This window comes from Accipiter gentilis, chromosome 1 (genome assembly GCF_929443795.1).
Source record: "Accipiter gentilis chromosome 1, bAccGen1.1, whole genome shotgun sequence".
Classification (NCBI taxonomy): domain Eukaryota; kingdom Metazoa; phylum Chordata; class Aves; order Accipitriformes; family Accipitridae; genus Astur; species Astur gentilis.
The window spans coordinates 38,881,486-38,903,644 of record NC_064880.1 but is presented as its reverse complement, the minus strand read 5'-3'; the positions used below and the strand labels follow the sequence as shown (position 1 = coordinate 38,903,644).

At 37.9% G+C, this 22,159-nt stretch overlaps 1 protein-coding gene across 4 annotated transcripts; it reads right to left on the bottom strand.

Moving 5' to 3' along the window:
• Window positions 1–310: 310 nt before the first annotated feature.
• Window positions 311–21,431, bottom strand: LOC126038701 (cytochrome P450 27C1). 4 transcript variants are annotated; one of them, XM_049800792.1, is made up of 9 exons: window positions 20,977–21,431; window positions 15,929–16,119; window positions 14,076–14,275; window positions 11,293–11,502; window positions 9,346–9,509; window positions 6,352–6,518; window positions 5,491–5,569; window positions 4,506–4,709; window positions 311–1,788 (listed from the first exon to the last, which is right to left on the bottom strand). In XM_049800792.1, the coding sequence occupies exons 1-9, from the start codon at window positions 21,313–21,315 to the stop codon at window positions 1,672–1,674; spliced, it is 1,671 nt and encodes a 556-aa protein (XP_049656749.1). In that variant the 5' UTR covers window positions 21,316–21,431; the 3' UTR covers window positions 311–1,671. The 4 variants fall into 4 exon arrangements, with proteins under 4 accessions (XP_049656749.1, XP_049656776.1, XP_049656767.1 ...); XM_049800819.1 differs by lacking the exon at window positions 20,977–21,431 and adding an exon at window positions 19,709–19,790; XM_049800802.1 differs by having other exon boundaries at window positions 1,698–1,788; window positions 4,464–4,709.
• Between the last annotated feature and the right edge of the window lie 728 nt (window positions 21,432–22,159).

The following is a 22,159-nucleotide window of genomic DNA, read 5'->3' as shown; positions in this document are numbered from 1 at the left end:
TACATACACATGCTCAATACAGGAGTAACACTTTAAAGTCATCATGTAAACATTTAATCTTCTCACAGATCAGATCAATTTTGTTTAGTGTTGTTGTTTTATATAAGAGATCCATACAAAGGAGATTTTTTTCTTCTTTTGTCAAGACCTTGAAAAGGCACTACAAAAAGTAACATAAATACTACAACAATGTGACTGTAGTAGTTAGCTATGTGGAATGTCATGTACACCATTAAAACTACAGTGTTATTTAATTTGTAACCTGTCTTTGACTTTTTACAGCTAGATGAGCAAAGAAAAATGTTGTCATTTTAAAAACCAAGTTGCAGAATGTTTTTCTAATTCTGCATACATCTAAAAAGTTTACTATTATCAGTACGTAAACTACCTCACAAACAACAGTCAGAGCCTGACATGTAAATAGTTAACTATACATAATTACAGTTAATTTCATATTAGGATATGTAGGTTTGAGCATTGTTCAAGGCATAACATGGTCCCAAGATGTACTGTTTCTCTCAAAAATGAGAACGTAAGGTTAGTGCAGTGATACTAAAGTTATCTAAAGACCAAAGTCTCATGCAAGAGAGACTTTTCTGTTAGTCATCATAGGAAAAATAAAATAATAACTAAAAAAACCTTTCAGGTGTCCACTCCTTGTATTGGACACTACATAGTAAAAAAAAATAATCTCCAAATACTTCTGCAGTCACATTTCCATCCCACAGAAGGCAACTGTGCACCTGCCTACGGATACAGTATGTTACAATGGGAAGTTTCCAGTTCTTACTGCAGAACTGTGAAGATGGTAATACTAGCGTTTTAATTAAATGATAAAAATGTAACAACTACTTCATTTTTTTTATTTACATTTGGTTTTGGCATAATATTAGCTAGATTAGTGAAAGTGGCTTGTGCTGTTCCACTCAGTTTATGGTTTGGTGATGAGGACAATGTCTGGGTTCATAACTGTACAATGTGACATTTAAACTTTTATTTTTAAGATTTTTTTTTTAATTATATAGAAATATTTATAGGGATTATGTTCGGATAAATTTGTAATTGTTCTGTATTTCAAGTCTAAACAAAGTGACAAATTGTATTTTTTCTATCTTTAGTTTTCATATTGCTGCATTAACTTTTTATTACACGCAGAGTAAATGTTCTTACAGACAAGAGAAAAATGATCTCATAATTTCAATGGTATGTGGAAACTTTTAAAAAACACTGGAGGATGTGACAGAGGAAAACATGAACTCATAAATGCAGCTAATTTTCACATATTATGTAGTAACCCTCTTGCTCTCAAACAGACTCACTGAGTAGTTGACTTCCATGACAAAGCAGTGTAACAAAACCACTGAATAATACCGACATGTCTGAATTTAATTTTGTTTTTTTTTCAGTGCATTTGTTATTACTAGAAATCTTTCCAGGTAAAAAGAGATTCCAAGGGCAAGAAGGAATTTTTTTAGTATATATTTTCATATATGTAATTATCTACTATAGGAGAGGTAATTTCTCTTATGTACTGGTAGAACTAAGGAAGAACATAATACTTGATCATTTTGCCCAATACCTACAAACCAGAGAACAAACATGATTAAACATCCGTAAGATGCATGTCTGTTCCCATGAAAATCACGCAAGTATTTCCAAAATATTTGAGTCTCACTTTCTGTCAGAAAATCTCACATTGATGGAGTTTCCAGGAGTCAAAAGTCCATGGGTTTTGGCATGAACTGGTTTGGTTTTGGGAGAAATTTTGATCTCAAAATTCTGAAGCAACTGTGAAGATAAACAGGACAAGTATTAGAAAACCTGCAAAATTACAGATGAAGATTAGACTTTGGAAAAGAGAACATAACAGACTGTCACAAACAAAATATCTCTTGCCAGTTCTGTGGGGTCTAAGTGCTAGAATTCCCACACAGGAAAGAAAAAATAGTTGTTACAAGGTAAAGATTATAGCTAAAAATCTTCCTCCTCTGATTGAGGGAGGACTCAGCCAGTCCTTCCTGAAGAATTTCCACACAACTAGATTAAACAGTCTGAGCTATCAAAGAAACTAAGGTTTCTTTCAAACCTTGCAAGCTTCCTCCCTATGTGTTTTTGATTTTGCTTCCTTTAATACAAATCAATATGTGCAATTATAAAACAAAGCAATAAAAGCATCCCAATCCCATCACACATATTTCTCTTCCTGGGCAGAAGGAAACAAAACAAACATGAGACAGCAAGTGCACCAAGTGAAACAATCATCAAGGAGCCAAATAGTAGAACCTCTCCTAAACAGAATCACTGTCATTCAATCACACAGGTTCTCAATACATTAAACCTCTATTTCTATACACTTAATGAATGAAACTGAGAGAATTAGTTGCAAACATAAATCACAGAAATCATGGGCTAAAACAAACTTCAAGAGATTTATCTCACCTGTTTTGAAGCTGAACATAAGAATACTTCAGCTATCTATTTTAAACTTTCAAGAAGAAAATACCGCAACATCCTCAGCTTTTCCCAATATTAAATCTCAAACACTTTTTCCTAAAAACTAAGCAATCTGCTCTTATCCTTCTCCTAGTAAGCATGGTAAACAATGCACTATTTTCCTATACTTAACTACCTTTTCAGTGTTAGAAGTTTGATCAAATTTTCATCTCATTCTTCTCTTTTTCAAGCACCTCATTCTTGGTATTCTCTCCGTCTTCTGAATTGCCTCCAATTTGACTATATTGCCCTTAAAATGCAGCGTACAGGGTTGGTTGCACATCATTGTCTAGCTGAGGATTCACCAGTGTTTGGTAAGACTGAGTAATTTAACTCCTCTTTCTGGCATACAACATGCTTGTTAATACACGCAAGAATTATGCTGTCTTTTCAGAATTAGCATCATTATTATTGTTGACCGATTTTTTACTATATACCTGCAGTCTGTTTCTATGGTACTAATTACCCAGCCAGCTGGTCAGCAATTTGTATTTATGCATTTGATTTCTTCTCAAGAGCAGTAACTTGCAACTGTCCTTAGTGAACAATTTTGTGTTGATTCTGGAACATTTCTCCATTTTTTCATAATTCTATATTCACATCCTCTGATTTTAACTTAATACATGTCAGCTTGACATCCTACGCAAACTCTAAAAGTATTCTCTAATCCATCATTTACACTGTTAATGAAAATACCAACCTAAATCAAATGCAGGACAGACTCTTATAGAATTTTAATTAAATGTTTTCCCAGTTCAACAGCAAATATTTGACAGCTACTGCCTCCAGCTATTTCTTTTTTCCAACCAGTTGTGCATGCATTTTATAGGTACTTCCATCTGGAACAAACTTTATTTAATTTAATTATGGGAACAATGTTTAGGACATGTGAAAATACTTCCTGAAGTCAGAATACATGATTTATTTTATATCCACCACATTAGGTAAATGATCAAGTCAAAGAAAGAAATCAGACTGGTCTGACATAATTTCTCATTGATCAGCTCCATGCTTCATGTGTTTCTATTTTTAAATTACTTAAATATCATCTCGATTCTTGTGAATTGGTTGTGTGCTATTTTGTTCTAGTTTCTTTCCAGAAAACAAAAGCAGGCTCTCTATTACCTCCTTGATCCTCGTTTTCAAAAAGATGCAAGTATGTTTGTTTTATCCAGCCCCCTGAGAGCTATCTCACTCTGAGTTCTGAAAGACAGATGCTAATTGTTCAGAGATTGCTCTAGGAGTTTACTTAAGGAAATTCTAAGGCAAACTCAATCAAGTTTGCTTTGAATACATATAATGGGTCTAAATATTTTTATAGTTAAGTAACTATAAATAGTTTCCAAATCTTTGAGGTTTGATTGCACAATCTGATCTCAATATTTAAGTTAAAGGGTGTCTTGTAAATGACAAAAAATGTAACAGCTGTTGGGAAAGCTTTCTTTATGATATGAAGCGATGGAAAACAATATATATCAATATGTACTAACTACTTCTATAACTATAAATAATATATATATAAAATGATAATAAAGTTAGAAGAAAGAACAAGAAGGGACAGAAAACCACAGAATACGGAAAAATTCTACTATTTGTCTTAACACTGTGGTCAGTAAAAGGATATAAATACTATTTATACCTTTGTAGTACTGAATTCGTCGTAACTAAAATACTGAAACTGAGCAGGTAACTATTCTAATATACATTAAGAAAGATTTCCAATTTGCTTACAAAAACCTTCTGTACTAAATCCGTAGATTTCCTTAACAGTCTTACCTTTAGTTTTACTTCATTTGTACTATAAACACCTTTTCTTCTGCAATGTAGTTTAACTAGTATGCTACACTTCAAGCATGATTATTTTCATTTTTTAAGCCTTTGCAGGATGAGTATGCTAGACAACACTCCAAAACAAAGGTTTTGAGCACTGTAAGTTATCCAGAAATGGTATACATAGAAAATTATCATACCAATATATTTTTCTTCTTGTAATGCTGTCACATAGTTCTAACCTGAATCAGTGCAAGATGAATTTCCAGCTCTGCAATTCTTTTTCCTATACAGCTTCGAATGCCATAACCAAAGGGGATTGAACCAAAATTGTCTACTCTGTCCAAATTATCTTTCCTCAGCCAGCGCTCAGGTCGGAACTCATTTGCCATTGAGAAATTTTCTTCGCTGTATGAAGTAGTATAATGACAGAGTGCCAGCTGCGTCTAAGGAAATAAATTATATTTATATTTAGCTAACTCCAATACACATCAAAAAATAAAAAAGCATTTGTAATTACTGTAATTTCTGCAACATGAGGTGATAAAAACTAAGTATCTTTCAGTAATTCTAGAAGAAAAAAGGATGCCTAGAAAATCAGATCCCTTTCTCAACTGGTCAAATGAAATAATCTTCAAATTGTTTTAAATGAATTATATTATAATATATAATATACTTAATATATTCATTAAGTATATTATTGAATTAAGAATTCTGACTGTTTTAAAGCCATGTTGCTCTAACACAGAAGTGCTGTCATTTAAAATAGAACCATACAGCACTACCATGATCTCTGTGTAATCTTTGAATAGTATAAAGAAAAGATTCATAATTTAAAAAGGAAATTAAACTCTTTCTACAAAGGGAATTAACACACAAAGAATTAGAAAACCACAAGAATAATGAAATTTATGCTTTTTTTAAACAAATTGTAGCATTGCACGAAGATGTTATTAATAGACTCCACCCTGAAGAATATTAAGAACAAGCCATGATGGTAAATTTGATTAGCAGGTGAGGACTAAATCTAAAAAAACCCAAACAACAGCAATAAGTCAATTATAAAATCCATTTTTGTCATATAAATGGGTATTATGGGAAATACCTTCCTCTTAATGCTCTAGGTTGGTGAAATCTTTTGAAATCAATGAAGCATATATATGTTGTAATTGCATTTCATACACAAAAATTAAACTGTTCTCTGCAGAGGACTGCAACAGAACCTACCCCTTTAGGTATCAAGTATCCTCCAACAATCAAGTCTTTTTGGGTCACTCTTCCATTTCCTGGCAATACTGGATATAACCTAGAGACAAATATTTGTGAGAAGTTCTGCAGTAATAACTAGTACAACTTTAAAAGTTTAGATTCCAATTTGCATTCACAAATATACAATACAAATGCAATATGCATTCACAGCAAAAAGGTTTTTCAAAAGTACAGAACACCTTGGAGATTTAAAGACCTTGAATCATCTCTAAGAATATGATTAACACCTGAAAAAAGTTATTTACTTGTAGCTGGAAGTTGAGCTATTTGGTCTATGTATTTATTTGCTTTACACATGTAAAAACATGCAATCAATTGGTCAAGCTGGAGATGTTTTAGCACTACAGGGAACTGAAAAAGCCTTGCTGATGCCTTCTCTAAAATCCTTTTATTCCCCTCACCTCACTGTGAACACTTGGCATAAACACGTAAAAAAAGCATGTCACATGCCTTCAATTTAAGTCAAGAAGCTTAAAATGATTGTAGTGGCACTGCAAAGTACCGGCGTGGGGGAGGAGGTTGTTACAGTCCATCATACAGACTAATACTTATAAGGCAAAAATCAAGCTTTCAATTAACAGACATGTCCTACATATATGATACTACTTCTACCATACTTAAAAATATTAAACATTATATAATCTATCATATTTCATTGCTTAGGCATCCTTGGACACAATACTGCTACAATAAATAAAACCAGAAGCAGCAAATAGCAGTAACGACAACTAAATACAAATGTTAGCATGGACTCAAAATCCATTACAACTACACAGAATTAATTTTTTTAATTAATGATTGAAGTTGTCTGTTACTTACCTCAAGGTTTCTTTCAGCACAGCTCTAATCAAAGGCAATTTTGGGACATCATGAGCAAGAGGAACTTGGTGTTTCCCCAGCTTATTGACTATTTCCTCATGAACACGTTGTTGAATCTCAGGGTGCTTTGCCAACAAGTATGTTGCCCAGGACAAAGTAAAAGAAGTCTAAGCAAGAAACCACAACCATCATCGTCAAGTCCAACAAGATTAGATTAAAAATAATTTCAAGCCAAGAAAAACAATCAGTTTTCAACTATGTGTTTTATACATCTAAAGTTATAAAACAGACTGGCAATGATTCACATCTGGACTCAATGGGATGTTGTCAGATTTCACAATCCCCTCCTCCATCCCTTTTCCATCTAAAAATCCCCCACATATCAAAACAATCCATGCTGATATTTTCCCAGTGAAATATAAAAAGCAACAGAAAAACCAAATGCAAACAAAACTACATAAACAACACGGAAACATCAACACTCTAAACAGCAATGGATTAAGTTAACTGTTAGTTTTCAATATGTATTTCACCTTTCCTCCCAACAAAAACATTTCACGGGAAACAAGATAAGAGAATACTACTCAGAACATTACTAACCCCTTTTAAGCATATGGTGGTCTCATAGCATCCACACAACAGAATTTATACTATCACTGCTAAGATTATACTTTATCCTGTAGTAAGCAATGCTACACCACAACTGGCACTTTCTATCTCTTGAAAATTCCAACTTGACTGAAATTAAGCATCCAATTGAAAGCTTTCTTAAGGAAGCTCGAAGAGGAGCTCATACATTTAAAGGGGCCCAAAAATGTTAAAATACACACGTCCCCCTCCCCCCCTTAATGATTCTAATAATCATTAAGGCACCAGAAAAGAGGTACTGTGTGAAAAATCATTTAAAAATATTTTATACGAAGGAAGAAACAGAACACAAGGCAGGAGACAGTTCAACTTTGAGACTTTGAGCACAAGATGATTTAAAGGAACCCATCACCTAATCCTTTTTCACCTCAGCTGGAAAAATTGCACTTCAGTGCACATTTGTGGTTTAGGACACACTCTGAAACCATGCATTCGCACTGTGTCTGTAGTAACATGGAACTAAGTAGAATATTTCAACTCTTTTAAGTTTTTGTGATCCACTACTTACCATTCATTTAACGACGAGTCCCTGTGTTTAAGCTACCTGGATTTCAGGGACTATCCCATTCAAATACTAGACAGACTCAGGACATTTTGCTTCTGCTATCAGCTGCACCCAAGACATTAAGGTCAAGCAAATGGCCTTACTTGAGCCCATTTCCCTCACTGAAGACAGAAAATTTACCATGAAAAAAATGTATTTTCCATGTTCCTGAGTAAATATGGCAGAGAAAGTGAGAATGCAATCATTCTGTTCCTTACCTGTGTTGTTCTTGCTAACTTACAACATTTAAGAGACAAAAAATGTAATTCCTACCCTAATTCTCTTGAATTATTTTTAAATGTATTTTTTTCAACTTGTGTTACAAAGGCAGACAACCAGTATCGCTTTCTACACAGGAAACAGCTTTATTTTCAGCTTCTCACTCATTAGCACAACAAAGCTTAAAGGTTGTAAACAATGTATGGGAAAAAACCCAACTTCTGGAAATGTCTTATTTTGGGCTTACAATTAAGATCAATTTAGAATGCAAATACATCATGACAGTGACCTTTTATGTCTTGTCTTCCAACTGGGATATAATACTAGAAGTATCATTCTCAAAACCTTTCTTTTTTCTTGTAATATTGAGTGGCTGTCCCTTGCTAAAATGCAACCCTGTTCTATTCCTCTCAGAGCTCACAAGAGCTGGCAATTGTGCCAGCTGTATACAGAACTTCTCTGATATAAACACTGTTTCTTCCCAGTTTCCCAGCTCCTTCATAACCTCTTAAAAATTAGCACTGTTCCAGGGAAAGCCAAAATGCTTTGTAGCCAAAAACTGCCTTACAATTCTGTTGAAAGCTTTTATAATCCTCTAAACCTCTTTCAGTTTCTATGATAAAATGAGATCCGAAGTAACAGCAGTAGGGGAAAAAAAGATTCCCTCAATTTCTGTCTTGTACTTGGAAATGAGGAAATCAGAAGTACCGTCCTCTCACAAAAAGATTGTTGCCAGCTGAGAAAGCTGAGTCAAACAGAAAGAGAAACTCTTGCTGGCATGAATTTGAACATTGTGCTTTTACTTTAATGAGAACTTTGTCACACGCTAAAAATGGAAAATTAATGGTCTGAAAGATTAGAAAATGAATGGGATGAATAACTGTGCTTTACTTAAGAAACAAACATCAAAAAGTTCTCCAAACTCGTAAGCCCTTAGGATATTTAACCAATGGAATAATCTTCAGCACATAAATAAGCTTTACATGTACTCCTTATTTCGGAACTCAAAAGTATTACTCTTGGGGTTTTATTTTTGTTTTCTTTAGAAACCATACAAACTTTCTTAAATCAAAAAAATCTGAATTCAATTAGAGATGGCCACTTAAAACGCTTCACTAGGTGTTAACGTACTGTATATATATTGAGCTCCATTACCACAGCTCTTTGCCTCAGACTGACTGTATATTGCCAGCATAAGCATGGGTATAGCGAACTTACACCTCACCCACATTAGTGCTGGCCTAACACGCCCCTCCTAATGGACTTCAGCAGAAACCAGGTATCTGATCCATAATGTGTGTCCCAGTTGATTTAGCTAGCCACACATGAAAATCCTTTACCAAATTCTACATATGAGTTTATTGATCAATTTTTTTCACATTATATTTCAGCAGCCTTTTCTACTGTGGTCTACCTAAAGAAGCACAAATACCAACCTGATATTCAAACTAGTAAAAGAAAAAACAATATAAACAATATAAACAATATAAACCTTATAAACAATAGAACCCCCCTGAAGACAGCTGTGAATGGTACTGGTTTATGAAAACAAGTGTGCACAGGAAAAATGATAACAAGCTTACTGTGTCCACTCCTGCCAGAAGCATTTCAGTCATATTGGCATAGATCTCTTCCAAAGTAAGTTCCTTACTCACTAGAAGGTATGTAAGTAGCCCACCATTCACTTCTTCTCCTTGGTCCAGCTGAGACTGGATAGCCTTCAATTTGTTGTCAACATGGATTTGACCTTTAGGATTCAAAAAAATTGTTAAGCCTCCATTTTTATTTTTCTGCTGGTTCCATGCAGTAATGGCATTTCTCCCTTATGCTACACTACATAGCATGCCCTCCCCCCCCCCCCCTCCCCCCCCAAAAAAAATATTTTTTAATTTGAATCTATTTTCTCAGGGAAAAGTTAATACAGTGGTGGTGGAAGTCCTTGGGTACTCATTGCAAGGAAAGACTGAGCTGACAGGAACCTTGGTAGCTCACAGCATGAGAATGCTGAGCATGAAGAAAGGACACAAGAGACTACAGTTTCTGACATGGAGTGAAGGAAGCTCAAGGTCAAGTTTTTTACGGCCACCGGGCTTGTTTTCTGACAACTCTGCAAGAAGTGGTGAACTCTGCAGAGCATGCTGCAACTCAGCACACACGGGCTGCTACAAGATGTTAGCAGCAACTGGAAGGTCAAGCCACAGTACTGAATTACACTGAAAACAAAGATGGAGAGCATCAAGTAGTAACAAAAATTGAAAAACTTCAGTGAATAACATTTTGAGCAATTTCATCCACAGTCCCATTTATAATTTAGTGACTACAAACAGCATCTTCAGTGAAAGAAGGGCTTTAAAAAAAGGAAAACTCCTCAGAAAATTAATGCCTCACAGAATGAGCTTACAAAAAAGTGAACTAGAATCAACATATTCCTTTATGAAACCTACACAAATACACACATCACATACAGTGAGTTTCATCATTTAATTCCTTTTTCACAAAAAGATTAAACAAAGAAACATCATGACAACAAGTTTCAAACCAAACAAATTCCTCAAGAACAGTTTTTCAGCTGCTGTTAGGATAAAGCTGAAGTCTGCTGTTGTTTTTAACCCACAAAAGCTAACAAGAGAACTTTATCATGGGAAATAACTTAGAAGTGGCAGTGCAAAAAAGTACGTGTTTCATAGAAAATACACCTGTATCAGCATTAAATGGATTCCCTAATGCCTACTAGAGGTACAGATCAATACATATTAAAAATTAAACCTATTACACATACTAAAAGTTAAGAAACTAAAGAATCTACCTTCAAGAAGACATACACAGACCCACCTATACCAATAGTGCTAATAAAAAATATTTTAAAATGCATGCAGCTTTCTAACATTAGAGAGGGAAAGAGAGCTAGGGGTTTTTAACACTCCAGAAAGTTAAAAAAATATCTATATTGCAAAGACAACTCTTTCTTCTTACTTATATGAAAGCTGATTCATAAAGTAGCCTGGAATGCTTTATTTACAAAAAAACATACTGTAGTACAGCAGTCTACTTCTATGTCAACTTATATGCTTGTATGTGTACATATAAACTTCAGAAAGAGTTTAATTAATTGCTAAAGTCTAATTTTTTACCCTTCTAGTCAGTTTTAGTGGTGATTATTTGTCAGAGTGCCTGACTGAGAATACTTGCTGAAGTCAACAAAACTACCCTCATTAAAATCTGAGTGGCTTAAGATAAAGCCTTGGCAAAGAACTTAGACCTGGAGTGAGGACTGGGTACTGAAACAGATGAAGACAAATAAAGAAACAGCAGTATAAAATAGGGGAATATTTAAAGTGTACAGGTAAAATTCTTTTTTCAATAGAGTGTATTTTTAAAACGGTTCCCTTGGCCAGTCTGCATTTAGTATTAAACTTACTTCCGCCACCATGTCTTCTTTATAATTTTAGAAAAGAAATGCAGCAAGTCCTGTTCAAACACACACAGAACCTGCAGAAATACAGCTGAACTTTTCTACTACTAAATCTTACTAAATTTGAAGAGTCCATCCCAGGATCTGCAGAACTCTCTCCAGGGTTTTGGAATAAGTGGACGAAGCCATTTGGGAATAGCACCTGCATACATAGTGGTCTTAAACATACTAAACATCAACTCCAGAGCCTCAATATATTCAACAGTCTGCTGTGGGACGTTGTTTTCCAGGCAGCCCAACCGGCATTCATACAGAATAGTTGCCACACCTGCACATATGAAATCAAAGAATTTGCTATACACATGCATATATACATATTAATAATTTAAGGAATTAAAATGCTACCTAATGGAACTACCTTCCAAAAATATTTAGTTATTATTTCTGCAGTTGGGAGCAGATCAAATAGAAATTTAAAACACAGTAAAAAAATCCCAGCTAAACATCATACGGAGACAGTGGTTACAATGTCAATAATGCTCAGCATGAGAAAACAGCCAGGAATTCCACCAGCAGTAGAGCAGCCCTCCAGCATGTTTTCTGTGTTTCACATTGCACCGCTAATCCTGAGCCTGCCGCGTTGGCCTCTGAATACACAGGGACATACAAGTCCAAAGACATTTTTGGTAACTTGTGATAACACAGGAGTTTCTAGCAGTGGCTATGCCTTTCTTCATCATAAGCTGGTAGTAAATGAATAATGAGTATGCATAAATGGATAAAGAACTTGCACTCTAGACAGTGATTTTACTGCACACAATATACTCCATGTGGCCCTGAAAAACAGCAAGTGTGTGACACTGTTGCAAGTGACAATACTGACTCCTCTCTTGTTCTTGACTTGCTGTAATTTTCTCACATACTTTTCTGCAGTACTGCCATGATCCCTACTAGGAATACCATTCCCTTTCCTCCCCACAAACAACAGTACTTTATATATATTTTCATTAAATTCTTCTTCTCCACTCTGGACCATTTCTTACATTTATCAAGTTAATCCTTACCTGTACATTAGTGTCCCTGAAATCTCTCAGCTCAGTTTTTATAAACATAGCCAAATTATCAAATACTAGACAGAGCTCAGTCAGAAACTGCCCTACTGGAGTTAGCCAAAATGTTCTCTCAGTTTGACAGAAAAACATTTCTTAATTACTTCCTGAACACAGGTTTCTAGCAATTTTTCCTCCCAGCTTGCAAAATCTAGATCATATTGCCCAGTTCATTTATTAAAATATCACATGTTATGGTATAAAAAGCATTCCTATTGTCAAAATAATCTTATTTAATGATTTTTCTAAAATCCAGTGGGGCAATTAGGTAATTTAAAAAACCATTTAGATAATCTCTTAAAGCCATCTGCATCAAATCAGAAGTTTTTAAATAAATTTTGTGCTTTTAAATTCATTAGTTAATAGTTTGTCTAAATCTTTCCAGGAAATATTAGAATAACTGTTAACTAGATAATTAGAGTAACTGGTCTATTAACACTCTAATCTCTTTTTTCTCTGTTTTTCCTATTAAAAGCAGGTAGAATAATGATGTTTAACCTTGATCCTGCCCTCCATCAAACTCTCCATAAATTCTCAAGTATATATACATAGAGATATTTTAAGAAACTTTTCTTTTTCCCTGTTGTTTGCTTTGTATTTCTTCTTTATTGACAAAAATAATTTTTAGAACTGGCTATTTTCAACTCACTCTTCCTTCCCTAATTTTCCTCCCTGGGAAGATATTTTTCTGTGCCTTTTATTTCTCTCATGCCTCTTTCAGCAACTGCTAGTTCTTATGCATTCTTTTGCTCTTTACATGGTCCGTTCAAAAAAAACTTACACGTTGGTTCCCTGAAGAGCTGACAGTGTAAGTTAATTAAAACTGCAATTCATATAGGAAATAAGTGCGTGCCAGGCACAAGTTATAAATGAAAAGCTAAAAGAATGTGAAGAATTTAAACTAACCCATCAGTTAAAGTGAATCTGTAAGCTCAGAGTTTAAAATTCCATAAAATTGGTAACTCTTAGTTTAATGCCATTTATAGACCCTATTAATGCAGAACAGACTGAGGTTCATTTACCAAACAGGCAGCCAGCAATTTGATATAGCATCTTCATAGGTGAGCATTGGAAGTTCTTGCAAATCTCAAATTAATCAGCCGCCTGTCAGCAAAGAGTACCAATGTTTTTTAAAAGGCACTACGTATAACTAGATCAGGTTGTATGCAGTCAGTTGAAGGAATGCATAAGGTATGAATCACTGTTAGCTTTCTATAAGACCATGGGAAATACCATACTAGCTCAGGCTGTAGTTCCATTTAGCGTTCCCTCATTAATGGTAGCCAGTGGCAGATGATTTTAAGGCAAGCATAACAATCCCACACTTGGCATGTGTAGGCAGGGTAAAGCAGTATCTTCTCCCACATTATGGTATAAACAGAATTTACATACATCACGCAGTGATTCCTCACCTGGAATTTGGCCAGTATGTTGTCAGATTAACATGTCTTAGAAGTCACACTGTCAGAAGGTCAACACCCTTGTTCTTGAGAAATTAATACAGAAATATGGAGTACTGAAACTGCTCAGGGCGGCCTTGATTTTACATTTTACCTATATACCAGCAATTACACAGGAACTGTCCCTTAATACAAGGTATCATCTCTTTGGACTCTACAAAGGAATTTCACTGATATCTACTGCACTAAGTAGAAAGACACTTGAGTGCAGAACAAGCTTGCCTTTTCAGATCAATCACAATGGGGCACTAGCCATTTGACAAAAATGCCTAACCATAAGCACACTGCTTTATATGCATTTTCTTTACCGATATTATACAGCCTGGGCTTACCTTCCATTGAATACTTGAAGAAAAGGTTGTTAATATTGGTCACTGTTTCCCCATCGTCCTCTTGACTTCTGAGGGTGTGGATTCTTTTAATTAAGTCTGTGATAACTTCATTGACTCCTTCAGAGTAAACAGCCACATCTTTGGGTTTCAGAATTTTTTGCCTCAGTACACTTCTCATTTTTAGCCACTGTTCCCCCTCCCTAGAAGAAATTATTCATAATGTCTATACACAATTTTCCTTAACAATCATCACCTGGGTAAGAGCTCTGCAATGAAACTGTTTATGATTTTTTTCATGTCAAATGAAAGTAAGTGGTGAAATGAAAATTATGATAACGTATATTTGGTATTATGCGCCTACATTTTTATTCCACATTTATTGCACGTCCTCACTAAATTTCAGTGTTGCAACATGTACATGCATGTGTAAGTCAATCTCTAGTTTGAGTGACAGAACTTGCCCACTCAGTGTGCTGAATTTGACAAGTATCTCTGTATTAGTATTTTAGTAGCAGCTAACACAAGAAATTAGCAAAAATTTCTTATTAAAATTACTTTAAATAAATATTTGAATGGATAGTCTGCAAAAATCGCTTTTACCTAGAATTGGTGCCTAATTACCAAAGAAAGGCATCACATTCAGATCTGACAAATCAACAATTTGAGCTAGTACCTTAAATGCCACTACTGATACATCACTTTCAGTTACCCTAATTCTAAACCTACAAAGGAATAGGATAGCAGACCTAGCTATAGAGAAACAATTTACAGCTAGATTCTCCTTGAGCTATGTATTGAAATCTTTGTGCTGAAGACTAAAAATCTGAATTGCAGCATCTGCATACTTCCTATGAGCAGAGTATTTGGGAACAGTGGTTCCAGGGATATCTTTCAATTCCTTAGGAAGACAGGCAATTGTCTTTTATGCATTTATTTTAAATTGCTATGTATTTCCCATTAATTTTTTTCACCTGGAGCAATGCTGCTGCAGGGTACAGAAACTTACTGGCCAGCAAAAGAATTTAATCTCTTTAAACAGATACTTTCTGACTATCTCTTGATTTAAGATCTCATCTCACAAAACATCAAGGAACTGTTAGTTTGACTCTGAACTGCGGCTTAAGATTTGAGTCTTCAGTGCAATACATAACGCTTTTTGCCACCATGAAAGAAGCAGACTGTCCATGACTCAGGAAACTAGTTTCCCTCTAAATAAACATCCTATGTCAGTGGGGACTGTGAGTAGTTCCCAGTGGCAATTAACCACACCCACATGCACTGCCAATTTATGCAAGCCATAAAGATAGATAACTCTCTACAATCAGCCACATACAAAAATATGTGCACAGGGATGCACAACAGTGTGAATTTACCATACAGTAACTTCTCTGCATTAATCTACTGAGGGGGCACTTTGGTGAACAATAAAGCTAAAGCCAACCTGAGCCAACAAGTCCACACAGCACACTGCCAACCAGATGCAACAGTCTAGATCTGAAGCATTAAAAGCACAGTTTGCACGGTGCTGCGCCGAAGTTTGTAATCCCTATTCTGCAATACTGCTTCCAGGTAAGTGAGTAAGCTCAGACAACTCTAGCTGATACACACTCCCCAAGAACGTTTTTATGCAAGGCAGCTTGCTCCGCATTCAAACTACACATCACTACCATGCCTTTGAAAATTTACAGCAGAACAAACAATTCCCCATAAATTCCTATGCTCTTCCCCCGACTAGACACACAAATTTCCCCACCCAATAAGGCCTGAATTCCCAAATGACCTGTACAGTCCTTCAGAAAAATCACTAAATTTTTACAAGAAAACAAAGAAAATTAAGGAGTAACAACACTTACGCAGAAATAAGTCCCGTGGCTCTCCCTCGTAAGTCTCTGTATTCCTGCCAGGATTCCATGTTAGCTCTTTGTGGTGCTCTACCTTCTGCTCGGAGGACTTGAGCAACCATATCTCGATCTGCAATGGATACAACAAACTGGGGACCAAAGTGAGACTTGAAGATCTTTCCATATTCCTGAGTGTGTTTTTGCTACAATAGCACCAACAAAGAGAAACAGAAGTAAAGTATTACTAAGGAAAATTAAAATAAAAGGAAACCGACAAATTTGTTATACAGTGAATCAATCTATCACATCTAGAACTTGATCCACAGCCTTCCGGTCAAGGAATGGTTTGAAATGTCAGAAGAAAGCATCTAAGCATTACTGTCAAATATTCACAAGGAAAACGGAGAGGTCACACCATTCAGGGCCTCTGACTGAGAAGACCCAAAGCTCTAAGGCACAAAGCATGAGTGAAACCAAATACTGGGACGTGGGACACTTAAAAACACATCCCTTCAGATCAAACAGGTTAGAAAGAATGTCTGAAAAAGTGAAAAACACGGAGGTAAATAGAGTGAAATTAACAGTATAATACAAAGACATAACAATTTACTTTTAATGTCTTTTGTAAATAAAGACTTAACTCTACCATTTTATTCTTTACAAAAAACTACTTGTAAGTTTCTCACACCTAACCGACGACAATGATAGTATAGCAGCCTAGTGAAAAACTGTATTTTCTCACAGCTTCATCAGCAGTGAACTTTAGAAAGACATATGTTAATTCTGCAAAAGGACAGAAATGTTGAGGTCTTATCCCTGTAGTGAGGTTTATTTAGTGGCTGATCCACAAGTTGTATGATTCAAGCTTGAAGGCAAGGAACAAGCAATTAAGAAAGAGGATTGGAAAACATTAAATTATGCATTCAAAAAAAAAACAGAAGTTTTCCAGTAACATTGCTCTATCACTGTCCCATGAAATCTTACTTATTATTTCAAACAAATTTAACTTCGACATGGTCATCAAATGAAACACCAAATTCCCACTAATTCACTTGGCGTAGAGGTACACCATAATTTTAGGTGAAAAAAACCTAAACTGCAAAGGAGTTGTTAAAGAGATATTATTAGGACTTTAGATTTAAGAAAGCTTTAAATTTTAAAGCCTTTATTTCAGGTTAAACTAGCAAGACAAGATAAACTGACCAAAGTTTAACTTCGGCATGCTACCTGCAATCTAATCCAAAGACATCTGCTTGCAAAGTTATGTTGATGATAAATCAAAGATGTTTGATACAACTACACTAGTGAAAGTCTAGTGTTGACCGAAGATTAACTTATGAGAAATACTTTTTTAATCAGTCTTGGTTACAGAGATGAATTGTTTAATTGCCAACAGTAAGTTTACACATGAATCACTCTTCAGCATATGGTACCAAGGGCTTATAAAAAAGTAACTCTTTTTGCCTGTTTCCAAATAAAACAAGAGTTATGCAATTGTGGTCTCTGCCAGTCTCCTCTTAACTACTTTTGGAACACAACAGCCAATTTCAGTCAAATTTAACAGAGAGTTAAAGGTCTCCTACAACTATATTCTTGCCATTTTCAAAAACCAGCATCTGGATTCAAATGAGACATACATATTAGTCACCCTGATGAGGGAAATGTTACAGTAGGATCTCAACTGTTACCGTTTCTGCTTGGTCTGCTGCTAACCAAACACCACATGCAGACCAATGTATGAAGAAGCACTCCCAAAACCCTAAGTAGCTCTTGCCTTGGAGATATTTTAGGGATATTGAAACTGAACTTGGAGACAATCGAGAGCATGAGTCTTTAAAGGAAAGCATGAGTTGGGACACAAGTGCTGCAAGGAAAAGCCAGTGGAGTGAGGGGGACACAGGTCACCATTCACAGAAAACAGGTTCAACAAATTTTGCTATTTATGGAGCAGCTTGTTTCTTCCACTGATGGTGAGGTTTACATGGGAGCATAAACTTTAACAGAAAACAAATCAACTGTTGAGCCATCCAATCAAATAAATGAAATACTAGTTTTAAACCAGAAACAGATAAGGACAAGGTATTTGAACATCTCTTGCTTTCAACAGAATGATGTTCAGTGTATCAACTTCATGTTTAAAGAAATGCCCGGAATTTCTCTTCAATATTTTCTATCACAACATCGGTTTTCTTTCCCTTGTTCCAAACCTTAAAAATACTACACTTTAATGTCTCACATACCACTCTCACACCAGACATTCTTTCACACATCATAAATTCAAACTGCCAGGATCCAAACCCTCCCCCCTCACCTTTCTTTTCTTTATAATTGCATAGCACTGATGAGACAAAAGAGATCTAACCCCATCAAATTAAAAATACTTTCCCTTTGTCATAATTGCTGTAGGCATTACTGCTTTGGCCAGGACTAACTGGAATCATGTTACTGAGAACAGAACCTCCTTTGTGAAAAAGTCCTCGACTTCCCCACCCCTTCTGCGTATAGCATACAAATACTTGTGTGTGCCGAAGGACATCGTTTAAGTAGCCGTGCTGGTTACCAAAGGGTTTCAGATTAATTCATTCCTGATGTTCACTGTATTGTTAAATTTAAACAGACTGTTATTAATCCAGTTAATGCCTATTTGCATCCAGCGTGTATGCAAACAGGGCATCCATGACTTGTAAAATGATTTTTGAGACTCTAAACAGAATAAAAACTAGTATCGTATTACAACTCCTCCTTATCCTTCCTCCTGCTTCCCCTTCTATGAATAACACTCATCGAAAAATATATCCCTATCAGCTAGTGATAGTGAAAAACATATACTATTTAGGTTGTCTTATATTCCTTTTAATATTTTGAATAATTTTCCCTGTTTTGACTGTCAAAGAACTTGAATTCAGTGGTAGCATATTTTTTTTTAGTGTTATGAGACTATGGTGAATGCCTCTCAAATTCTGTACACCACCACAGAAGCAGAGAAAAAAAGAAATACAATGCAACAAAAAGCTCTAGCTATCATGAAGTTTCATCTGCATACGTCTTGGTTAGCAAGCAATTAAGTTGAGCAATTCATCATTAGCAATCTAGTTTGGCTGCCATCAAACACAGCGTACACTGAGGAGCCTAACACTTTTTTTTTTACAAATCTAAATGGTAAATACAACAAAGCCAGACAAAACCAAGCAACTTATGTGATTTTTTCTTTTTTTTTTTTTTCCTGTTTCCTGCCTCTTTCTGGTGTTTTTAGGCCCTTTGCAAATCATAACTTTTGAATTTTGGTTCTCAAACCATTTAAAGTTCTGTCCTGTTCTCTTTGGTTTCCCTTCTCTGTTTTTACTTCCCTCTAATTTTTGTTGTTATTTCAGTGATTTTCAGGCAGTGAACGTCTTAGGCTTGTCTGTAAATCTCTCCCTAGCGATCTGGGAAAGGTCACTAAGAAAAAACAAAATAATAAATGCCACGTTTAAGGTATTCCCAAAGAGATCTGTACCGCCAGTGGAAAGCATTATGGATCCACGACTGCAAAAGGGTGAAAACCACTGCCTTACTCCCTCAAACACAAGTGCTCGCTTTAGAATCACTTGGACTACCTGGGAAGGGGCCCCAGGAGATGCGCTGTGACTTCTCAGGAATGAAACCCACGTCTTTGGCCAAGCAACCATAAGAATTCATTTTTGGCTAGAGACAGCCTTATGGGAAGACACTTGCCCATGCCAACATGCAAGACACGCAGTACGGAGGACGCATACTCGCCCGCCCGAGCCCTGATAACCGTCCTTCACCCACCTTCGCCGGGTGCGCCTGAGGAAGGGGACCCGCCGCGGCCTGCGGACCACTCCCCAAGCGGAGCTGCCCAAACCACAGAGGGCGGTCCTCAACCCCCGCCCGGGCTCAGCCTCATTTTACGGTCTCCCACCCCACCGCCTACCCCACAGCTGCCACACGCCAGGTGACAGGAGCCGCTCGCCGCCCGCCCTCCTCCCGCCGCCATCAGGCCCCGCTTCCCGCCTCCCCTCCCCCTCGCCGCACCACCCGCCCGCGAGCCAATGGGGCCGCCAGGGGAGGGGGCGGCAGAGCCGGCCGGGGGCCGCGGGCGGGCGGGCAGCGCCGGCCGCCTCCGCTGACCGCCCCCACCCCCCCGGGAAGGTTTCAAACCGCCCGCCTCCTGCTGAGGGGAGAGTGGCGGCGGCGGCCGTGGGCCGGCCGGCCAGCGCTGACGGCAGCGGGGCCAGGCGCATCTACCGCCCCCTCAGGGGACCTATATAGGCGAAGAATATTTATGTAAGGGGAGGCCAGAGGAGCGGTGAGGGTTGGAGAGACAAAATGGTCTCTGGCCACAGCGGGGGAGCGCCGGGCTGAGCTGAAGGAGGGAAAAGCAGCGGGAGCCCACACCCCCACACCCCCCCCCCTCCGCACCGCCCCGGCGGTAGCGCCTCGGCCGCCAGCCGCAGCGCGACTGAGGCGGTGCGGGCGGGAAGCCGCCCAGGGTGCCGGCACGGCCTCACCTTCAGGGTGGACGCTGCCGCCCCACGTTCGAGGAAAGCCCACGTTTCCCAGCTTCGCCCGCCAAAAATAAGCCCTCTGCCAAGTCCGCGAAGCAACCCGGTTCAAAAGATGGGATTTTTTTTTTTTTTTTTTTTTTTTGTCCAAGGCACTACCTAAAAGTTCCAAAATACGCACAAAGATGAAGAGGGCGAAAGCTCAAAGGCGGGGGGTGCCGGCGAGGCGGTCACCCCGCGTACGAGGGGCAGGGGGGGGGGGTCTCGGGCGGAGGGTGTCGGCAGGGCTCGGGAGCCACGTACTCCCCGGCTCCCCCCACCACCCCCCCCCTCCCACTCCCCGAAACAAAAAAGCCAAAACCTCCGAGCGCTGCGGGGGGCGGGGGTTGCGGGGATCCTCGCCGTCCCGGCTCTTTCGTAACAGCGGGAAGGCGGCGGTGACTAGCTGCGGTGCTGGTAAGCCGGTGATTAGGCAACGCTTTGTGAGGGGAGAAGAGGAAAGGTTGAAGTGATCCTGACGTGAATAAAAATATTAAATAGCCGAGCAAGCTGTACCTGGATTTCATGAATGCGGCCGAAGCCGTCCTTCCAGAAGAACTCGTAGAGGTTGTAGAGGGTGTTGGGTCCAGGCATTTCTTGCAGGCTCTTCACCCTGCCAAGCTGGTGCGGGGTGGGCTTCAGCAGCTCCCCTGCGCGCCCCGGGTCTGCCACCATCTCCTCGCCTTTGTTCTCTGCCGCCGCTGGTGAGTTATTCTGCACCTCCAGAGACTGGCTGCTGGAAAGTTTGGGCAGTTGGTGAAACCTGCCGACAAAAATCGCGTGGTAAAAGTAAGTTCTCTCAGATTCAAGCGCCTGCTTGCATTTCATTGTCGAAACCCTCGTGAAGAAAGACATGTCTTTTAAATTCAGAAAGGTCCACTTTGCTCCTGCAGCTGCTTTTTATTTGGTTGCTCTTTCTTCACTGCCTGCTTTAACTTGTACAAGCAGCACTTCTCCAAACTTACTGCATGAGCATCAGTTTACACAGACCATTATTTAACGCTCCCTCCCCTAGGGCTGGAAAAGGGGGGTGGGTCTGGGATGAGACTTGAATAGAACGAACCTATTATTTTGTATAATTCAAAGCAGATAAATTTACCCATTAAGCATGCAGCCAAAGTTTAGTTTTTCCCTCTTTCCCCCTTTGGTTTGGCAGAAAGCTCACATAAGGATTATCCTATCTTTCTCCTTCATTAAAAAGGTGGGTTTAGGGCTATTTTTTCTGTGGCATTAATTCACTCCCATGTTAGAAAATACTGTATTTTCTGCGAGAAGTTCTCTTGGTACCATTCTTCATCCTTTAACATATATGGAAAATATTTCTGCATCCACATACAGATAGCAATGGTTTTACACAGCAACCTTACAAAGAGTTCCTGTAAATTACAATATCCAGGGATGTTATTTGTATTGCAGAATGATTTATCTTTTGGACAGGAGCTTGTGCCAACTTTTGTAGAAAATCACCAGTGCCCTGTAACTACATAGTGTTCCACCACAGTTTTTCCTCAATTCGGCGGCATAGATCTGTAGTCACACACAGAGAACTTGAGCTCCAACCTGTGTATCAGTTTGGTTGCACAGTTTCAAAAGCGTTCGTGCTATCTTCATGTGTATTTCTGTGTAATTCCGTAGGTGTTGGTGATAATCTGTAAAATGTTGATTAGTTTCAGAAATTATGTGGAAGAGACCACCTTGG